The sequence below is a fragment of the Alosa alosa genome, chromosome 13, assembly GCF_017589495.1.
Source record: "Alosa alosa isolate M-15738 ecotype Scorff River chromosome 13, AALO_Geno_1.1, whole genome shotgun sequence".
NCBI lineage: Eukaryota > Metazoa > Chordata > Actinopteri > Clupeiformes > Clupeidae > Alosa > Alosa alosa.
This window is the reverse complement of record NC_063201.1, coordinates 11,815,936-11,825,935: the sequence shown is the minus strand read 5'-3', so window position 1 is coordinate 11,825,935 and position 10,000 is coordinate 11,815,936. Positions and strand designations below refer to the sequence as shown.

Genomic DNA, 10,000 nt, shown 5'->3' with positions numbered 1-10,000 from the left:
CACAAACACACAAACACACAAACACACAAACACACTTGTACTTCAAACCACATGGAGGCTAACTAACAACAAACAAATCCATCACCATGAGCACTGGCCGGTGTATCCCACAAACACCCCTACAGCACATGGGTATATCATATGGCTATATATCATATCAAGTCTATGTGTAAGGGATTATTTATGTTCCGTTCCGTTCACCGCAACCCTCCCCATCCTTTAAGCGGTGGTGGAGTTAAGATGTACAGCAGCGTTGGCGTGGGTTGGTTGGTGGTCTTATCCTGGCATCGATCCCCATGCCACAGCTTAGGCAGAGTGTGTCGGTGGGGCTGTGGTGGGTAATTATGTCATTAATGGTGTAATTAACAGAAAGGATGATTGTTGGTGCGCGGAGAAGTCGCCTGGGTCAGCTTCACCTGGCGGCATGCCTGCACCTCACTGGGACGACAATAACAACAAACAAACACACACACACACACACACACACGCGCACACACACACACTCTCACACTCACACACACACACACACACACACACACACACACACAAGCATGCATGCACACATGCACGCGTGCGCACACACACTCACACACACACACACACACACACACACACACACGCACATGTGCAACCAGACACAAACACACAACACACACACACAGATAAACAGACCTTACATACTTGACCCAGACTCACACAGACACACATACATGCACGCACACAAACATACACACAGGACCTTTTTATACACAGATTCCATAATAGTCACAAGAAAAAGAAAGAGCATCATGCGATGCATTCTGTTTGTCATCTACAGAGAGAAGGCAGAGTGCCATACCAGTGCATGCATTCAGATAGCTTGTCGGCTTTGGGGAGCGAAGACACAACACATTTACATCACTTTTGTAAAAAGCTAGAAACATCAGCTTACTGTTAACTTGCAAGAAGTTTTACTTCTATCCTTGAAGTAGCCACTTCAAGAGATTCAAAGGTCAGTTTTAAATAACAACCATCATGTTTAGCCAGCCACTACCATTTCCTTGAAACTGTGCTCACAAACTCACCATTGCTTGCTTAACTAGCTAGCAACCCGGAAATAGGCTGAAATCAGTTTTCTCCAAATCATGTCACTGACAAACTGACAGTCTTGAGCTCAAAAAGATCACAACAACTTGTAGACTATGACAAATGTCTCCAAATGACACTTCCCCACTACAGAGTGAGGGATGTTCAGCTCAGTATGTTAAAGCTGTCATGTCTTTCTGAGTTCTGATAACACAGTAGCATGCTCCATTCAGCTCAGCTTCTAGGTCGTGTCTCACACTCCTTTCGCAATATTAGGCTGGCCCATTTACACTGACATGGTCCGTCTTTTAAGCTAGCAGCATTACCCCAAAAATTCCACCTCCGTCGGTCTAAAATCATTGCGCCACAATAAAGGTGCAATAATTCACAATAAAACAATAAATCCTCCTGCGTAAAAGACCTACACACACACACACACACACACACACACACATTTTTTTGTTACTGGCTCCCTCATATTCTCTTCCCCTATAGCTCGTATTCTTCCTCTAACTCCCTGTCTTTCTCTATCTCTCTCTCTGAATTGATATATTTCCTTTCTCGTCCATCTCTCTCTCTCTCTCTCTCTCTCTCTCTCTCTCTCACTCACACACACACACACAGGCTCACACACTGGCATTTGGGAGGCTTAGGACAAGCTGAAGTCATTAAGCTTCTAGAAGCTGTGCGTATGTTTGGCTGTAGCACTGTAAACAGCTAATATCACAGAGAGGGGGGCAGAGAGAGAAAGAGAGAGAGAGAGAGAGAGAGAGAGAGAGAGAGAGAGACATCATGAACCTGGAGAAAGTGATTCAGCGGCACCCTCCACCTTGACATCCCACGCAGACTCACTGATCAGCAACATTGCATAACATGGCATACGGATAAGCACTGTGCTTCTCCCCAGCATACAGCTACATTTCTATACTGCTAAAGGTACTAAAGGTACCGTCTGCGAGTCTGGATGACGTCACGTTCGTTGATATCCAGAGAACCAAACACCAATAAAACATCAGAGAGCTAACTCACCAAACCCCTCCCCAACCCCCGTCCCCCCTTGCAGTGATTGGCTAGAACAATTTAGGTTTGTTTGGGAAACCATTTATTTTTCCCTCTCTTTTTAAACACTGCACTCATGGAATAGAGGGCTAGCAGACTGTGAGGAGATATGCACTGAATGTGGCAGAAAGTGTCAAAGGTTAGACATTGTTTAGAACTGCTTACGGTAACTTCAAATGTGACATCTTCTATCAGCATGGTAGTCCACACATACCTGCAATATTGGAATAGTTTAAATAGATTCATTAAACCAGTTAGTAACAATTACATTAATTGTTACTTAATCCAAAGGGCTTCTCAGAATGTTTACCGGTATTAACTGCTAAATTGTATAGCAATGCATAACTCACATAAACATAATACAATCAGAATACTCCCTCTATCACACTTTGACTAGTACTTATAATGTCGGCACTCTTATCCTCTAGTACAAGGGTCTCCAACCTTTTTATCTTCCGAGGGCTACTTTGACAAAATGGACATGGCCGAGAGCTTTCATGTTAGTAGTAGCATGCCATGTATTCATATAGCTGATCTCCACCTAAAACTGCTGAATAAGATTTGTATGCTTTTTAAAGGTTCCTTTCAACTCATTCACCTGTACTGCTCTCTTTGTAGACTGTGAATGTGATTTTATAGGAATTTTTTAACATGTTTCCAAGTGACTGGGTTATCAGATTTATGAACATCTTCCTCCTCAAACCTTTTGGAGAACTACTTAGAAACAGATGGGGAGCTACTGGTAGCTTGCGAGCTACCTGTTGGAGACCCCTGTTCTAGTAGATGCAATAGTAATTCCTAGCTAAGGTCTCCTCTGTACTGTAGCCTGAATGTTAATCTCTTACTGTAAGTGGCTTTGGAATAAATCGTCTGCTAAATGAATACATGTAAATGTAACATGACATAGAATTGGACAGAACCCACAGAACCCATAGAACAGCTGAGCTGCATAGAGGCCTCCGCTGCTGATAGTGTGTACATCGGCGTGCACTTGCACACAGTTCTCTCTACATCATAGACCTCTTTAGTCAAACAACCAACAAAGAATAAGTGACCAACAACCAGGAAATCAACCAGTCAATTTAGCAAATCAATAACCAGAAATCAGCTAGGAAACCACAAACATGTTTGGCCCTAATTTGAGTAAAGTCAAACATCAAGCAAAGTGTCTCCTGGTATTAAATGTATTATTTTCTTTTTTTTCTTTCTTTTTTTGTTCATTGCCCATCTTGGCTTTAACACGACGGTCCCGTGTGTTTTGAATTCTTGTAGCTCAACTGGCGGAGAAATGGAGAAGAGTAGTCAAAGTCAACTTTATTTATATAGCGCATTTCATACACAGAGGTCATTCAATGTGCTTTACATAAACAAAAGCAAACAGGTATAGCTGATAAAAGCATAGTGGAGCAAGGTGCGACCAACACCAAGATCATGTGATCAATTCTCACACGTAGGCAGCTAATTAAAGCACTGTAAGCCTCTGTGGATAAAAAGCATCTGCTAAAATGAATGCATGTTAATGTACCATTACAGGTGATGGTGAACACAGATATCCTCGTTTTTATAGGACACCTGAAATAACTTGGATAGACGAGGAGGGCCTGATGTGCCAGGTAATGGACACCCATCAATAGTGTTTACTGAGCGCTAGCGAGACAGCCGCAGCTCGGTGGGTGTTTGCACGCGCTTGTCTTGGCAGCGTGCCAGGTAGCGCGCTAATTGTGTTTGTCCCAAACACTGCTCCTGAGAAAGTGTTCCCTAACCCTATTACAGTATTGACTCTCTTAAAGGCAGAAACACACACACACACACACACACACACACACACACACACACACACACACACACAGGGCAATTAAATGAATTCTATTACATTGATACACCTACGTGCCAGTCCAACAGCCTTCGGGGTTGAGGGATATGTAATAATGTTACTCTGAGCCTTCATTAGCAGGCTCAGAATGGAACATAAAACTGCAAATGCTCAAAGCACTGACACACTCAGCTCAACGTACTAAAGAACCTAATTCAATAATAGATTACTTGTGTGTCCGTATAAACACATAATCAAATCGAGGAACTCGGGAGAGACAGCCGTGTGCAGTACACTGCATTTTTGTCACCTTCAGCCCCCACCCCATGCATATTCAGTAATATTATGCAAACATTTGATAAAGATCTGGGTAGTATGTTTCATTCACACATTAGTGCTTGTAGGCACCCTAAAAAGCCTCACACAATCATACAGTCAGGGAATAGACGACTTCACATGCTCCTTGCCTGCAGTTGACTTCTTTTTTTAATGAACATGGGGGAGACTATTGTTGTACAATGGAGATTTTTTTAACCACCATCACCCCCATGGAATAGATTTCATATGCAACTTGCCTGCTTTTAAAAAAATAAAAAAGCCACAGTGACTTAAAGGCACAGTCCATGAGTCCTATTTCAGTTCAACAGTCTATCCATCAAAGAGTTGATTGGCTGGAATAGTGTATGGCTCATTAGGCTAAGAAATAAACCCACGATGACACAGGGAAGCAGATCAACAATATAATATTCCATTTTCCAGATACTCCTGATTGACCTGGTTTGATCCAGAGACTATCCACTAACAGACATGGAGCTACTTTCTAAAAGGCCAGTGACTTAAGCAACCACGAACAGGACCCCTAATAGCGCTCCACTGCATGGTATATAACTCCACTCTTCCCTGAATGGATATTATTATTACTACCCAGGCAGTCCAATGTGATATTTCTCTAAACACACAGGGGCCCTGGGAGATGGCAGTAAATGATGGCGATTAATCAGGCCTGATGAGGCTTGCCTGCTGCTGCCGCTGTTCATTGGGAGAGTAGGGTGTGTGTGTGTGTGTGTGTGTGTGTGTGTGTGTGTGTGTGTGTGTGTGTGTGTGTGTGTGTGTGTGTGTGGGGGGTGGCAGAGCACAGAGAGTGGGGGGCACAGGACCTGGCCTGGGTGGCAGGGGGGCGACACGCTTGGCAGCTCCCCCTCTCTCAAAAATCACTGGACCTCGCCATGGGTGACTGTTGCCCTGGAAACGCCTCCCAGCGCAGAGCCAGTATGCTCCAAGGGTTCTGGGGGAGATTCACGGCTGGTGTGTGTGTATGTGTGTGTGCATGTGTGTAGAGAAAAAAAAACAGTTCAGTGCCACTGCCCAGTGGAATACCCAGAGATTCAAAGCCAGTCACAAAGGTTGCACACACGCCAATCCACACCCACACCAAACATCACCACCATTCTCCCTCCTTCCATCCCTCTCTTTCCCCCTCTCCCCCCTCCTTCTCTCTCTCTCTAATCAGTATCAGCCTCGTTTAAAATGCTCCCCAAAAAATAACAGAAACTCTCTCATTTGCATAAACATGTGGAATGCAATTAAAGATCCCACCACAGTGTGAGCTTGTTGTGAATGTGCCGAGTTGATTTATTGAACATTCGCATTTCATCAGCCCACCATATGAGTCTTCTCCCTAATATTTTCAATTCATCAGTTCATTGTATTTTCTTGAAAACAACTCCCACAGGATAAACACCATTGTGATTATTTTGTTTGCTTGTTTTATTTGTTTGGCTTTGTTCAGGCGAACCTCCCAAGCACAGAGAGGGAGTTTCCTTTTTTCGTTTTAAATGGCTGGTTACATGACATCAGGAGAGAGTGTGAGTGTGGAGAGGGTGTAGAAGACAGAGGGTGTAGAAGGGTGTAGAAGACAGAGGGTGTAGAACAGGGGTGGGAAAACTGCGGCCCGTGGGCCGGATCCGGCCCGCCAAGCACTTTCATCCGGCCCGCCGAGCATTTCATTTGGTTATCAGGCTGCTCGCTTTTTTTCCTGCGATAGAGATGAAGTTGGTTAGCTTTACTGCAAACTGCTTTTCACTCTCCTTAGAGAACGTTTACAATGTCAATGTCAAAACATCATGCTAAATAGAGATAACATCATGTTAAACTAAGTTAACTCTTAGTTATCTCCTTTGCAGCAGATCTAACGTGAACATTATGCGATCCATTCAATTGGGAACGCGTCTGCACTCACGAGAGGGAGAGAGAGCCGCAGGTTCTGGCTTGTCATTGTTTATAATTGATATCTCCTTCTTATAGACCCTTTCAAGAGAGTTCCATTATCAGCATCATAGTTGGCCCCACAAGACTTCCTTTTAACATTCCATATGTTATCTTAATGCAGAGGAAGTAGATTGGGGCCCAAATAGAATGTTCAAGCATTGTTTTTGTTTTTATTGTTGAAAGGGTCCATAAGAAACTTTTAAAAGGAAATCATGAAGGCAACAGTAGTTCCCACTACTGACCATTTAAAAACTGTGAGAGGGCCCAGCTGTAGGTACAGCACTAGCCACAGCGGAGCAGGCAGAAGATCATTGAGAAATAAACGTGAATTAAAGCGACTGTCTTAAAGCGACAGTGCACAATTTATACATTTGTTAAACAACAGTAAATTAGCAGTATTTTTAAGCAATTCATATTTTAAAAGAAATAATTTGCATACTAAATTATAGGCTATAAAAAAAGTATTTTTGTGTGTCGTGGGGGGGGGTGGTTCAAAACCCAATGTGGCCCTTGAGTCAAAAAGCAAAAAGATTGCCCACCCCTGGTGTAGAAGATAAAAAATGTAGAAGACAGAGGGTGTAGAAGATGCTGAGACAAGGATGCATATGCTGAGAAGTAATTTTTTGAGTGTCCTTTTGCTCATTCAATCTAACATCACAGAACCAGATAACTCTCCACAGGGGAGAAACAGAGAGAGAAACAGAGAGACAGAGAGAGAGAGAGAGAGAGAGAGAGTGTGTGAGAGAGAGAGAGTGTGTATCCACATTCATACACACACAAGCAAACACACACATATTCACATAAATATATGCATACACTTTAAATGCTTCATCTGAATCCACCGATTTCCAGAAGAAAAGTCCATTAATGGGGATGCAGAAAGCAGAAAAGTTATCTGTTAGTCCTGTTCCAAACCTACCTCTGCTCAGCTCACCAACAGAGAATGTTTCCTTCAGATCAACATCCCATTCTCTCTAGTTATGCCCCTGAATCCCTCTCTTTCTCGCACATGCACCCGCACGTGCACGCACATGCACACGCACACACACTCACACTCACACTCACACACACACACACACACACACACACACACACTCACACTCACACTCACACTCACACTCACCCCTGAGGTCAGGGCCAGGGCACTCTCTAGGGCGGATCTGTCGGAACGCTGTAGGTCGTCCCTCAGAGTGAAATGAGCCTCCAGATCCCCAACCTACAGGAGAGAGTAGAAAACAGGAGTGGTTACACACACAGATACACACACACACACACACACACACACACACACACACACACACACATATATACATATACACACACATACACACACACACACACACAAACAAACACATAAACACACACAAACACAGTAACACACACACATAATCTCAAACACGAATACTGACACATAATCACATACACGAATACTGAGGGCTTATTCTGATCTATGTACAAATGCTTGCAGCACAGTTTATGTTAAATCATACATGTCAAAGTCAAAGTCAAAGTCAAATTTATTTGTATAGCACATTATCATACACAATCTTCATTCAATGTGCTTTACATAGACAGAACAAACAAATAAAATGGAATTAGCCCAAGTAACCAAAGGAATATAAAAGAATATAATAAAAATAATAAAATAAAATGAAGTCAATTAAAAGGAATAAATAAACATATGACTATAAAACCAACCATACGGAGTATTAAAACATCAACTGATTAATTAAAGGCAGTAGAAAAGAGTACTGCAGTTTTAAGTCTCTTTTTAAAACAGGCTACCGTTGGAGCTGATCTGATCTCCATGGAGAGGAGGTTCCAATGGGGGGCAGAATACTGGCTGAATGTGTGGTTTTGACTCTGGGGACGACCAGCTGACCAGCCCCAGTAGTTCTAAGATCTCTAAATACACACATGTACATGTAGCACACACCTGCACAGCCACATGTACACTGGAAACACACACTCATTTTGCAGTGGTTCTTATCGACACAAGCACAGGAAACACACACACTCACACACACACACACACACACACACTCACGGGCATCCCAGCGGTTTATAGTGCCGATGGGTAAGCAGGCACGCAGAGAGTCGGCGAGGCAGCAGGGTGTTGTGCCACAGCTAGACAGGAGAGCTGCTGATGGAACTAATGAAGCGTCTGAAGGCTGCCATCACCTGAGGCGGACAGGCAGGCGGGTGAGGCGGGCAGGCAGGCGGGTGGGCAGCCACGCTGTGCCCGCGGTCGCCAGGACAACCTGCAATCTCATTGGTACAGAGGTCCATATGGTTGCCAAGGACTCGTTGAAACGTATACCACACCTACCTACTCCCCAAATCACCTCCAAATGTAAACCATTATGGCACTATTACGATGGACTGGTTGAAAGGTATAGGCAAACCAACCAGTGTTGCGCGGTCTGCCCGAAATTAAGCAGTCGCCCGCGGATGACCGCGGTCACCCGCGGTTATGAGTCATAAACAAAATATTTTAATGATATTCGGGTCATTTGCGGGCGGGTCAGTTAAAATTAATTAAATATATATTTTCTACAAATAGGCCTAGGCCTACTTAAAATATCACGAGAAGGCTGGCATCAATACAGTAAAGTCAACAGTAAAGAAGCTGAAGATGTGAGTTAAAAATAATAGACACCCCTTCAGGAAAAGCGATATAGGCTATGGGAAATATTGGGAAAAGTTCTTAAAGAAGATGACAGTAAGTTATGGTCTATGTAGGCCTACTTCTTGCGAAGCCATTTAAAAGTATGACAGCCAAAACGGGCAGCCTGCAGGAATAAATGTTATGGCACAGACTACACATCCTATGTATAGGTTCGCGCATGCATAAAAGTTACAGTTCGTTGTGTTTGTGACTTTAAACAGTGGATGTGCTTTAGTAAAGCTTTGTGCTTCATTCAGCATTATAAACCAGTTCTTACGCTAACGTTTTGACCAGCAATGTATCTCTCTAGCCTACCTTGCCTCACCATTTCTGTTTTCGAAAGAAAGATGTATGTCCATGGCCTTCAAATCTTATCCTAGTGTTCTAATCCTTGCTGGTTGCGTGCATGCTTGCGCTCTTATTCTCATTCTCTCTCCTGCGCAAACATTATGTCCTGCATGCCTAAATAAATTAGTTTGTTTTACAGAAATGGCCTACTGTCACACTGCATGCAGACTATAACCAAAAGCACACATTTTGTAAATAAGCGGGTCGGATCGCGGGTCGGGTATAATTTTGTCCTAATTAATATTCGCGGTCCGAGTTGCGGTCGGGTTGATTAAAATATCGGGCGACCGCGGGCCGCTTGTGACCAAACCCGCGCAACACTGAAACCAACCTACTCTACAAATCTCAAAATCTTCAAATATAAACCATTATTGCTGTACAAATGTCCACAGACTTCTATTATATGTCATATGAGAGCAGAGTATTTTCATTTTTATGTGAATGCTTTCAGCACTTGGCAATCTGGGTCTCTCTTGGAAAATATTTATATACTACCCCTACCCCTACATGGTGCCATGTAGGCCAAACTAGATCAGGATGTCATTTTGCAAGTGTTATTAATTTTTGGGGTTGCTCCTTCAGTTTGTGTCAGCGGGATGAAATGTGGGGGTCACTGCGAGGGGTTAAGGTTAGTGCTGCCCTCGTGAAATACCAGACACCCCCATGACCCCATGAGCGGAGCGATATCAGTGCGTTCCTTGACCCTGGCTCGCATCTGTCTTGGACGAAATGGTGGGGAGGGAGGGCAGAAATCAAATGGAGCCCATTTGATCTGACCC

At 43.5% G+C, this 10,000-nt stretch overlaps 1 protein-coding gene across 3 annotated transcripts in view; it reads right to left on the bottom strand.

Moving 5' to 3' along the window:
- LOC125305432 (neuroendocrine convertase 1-like) overlaps positions 1–10,000 on the bottom strand; it is a 177,374-nt gene that overhangs the window by 144,940 nt on the left and 22,434 nt on the right. For all 3 annotated transcript variants that reach the window (XM_048260130.1, XM_048260132.1, XM_048260131.1), the window contains one exon: positions 7,329–7,421. In XM_048260130.1, coding sequence (XP_048116087.1) covers positions 7,329–7,421 — 93 coding nt within the window. The remainder of the gene's footprint in view (positions 1–7,328; positions 7,422–10,000) is intronic.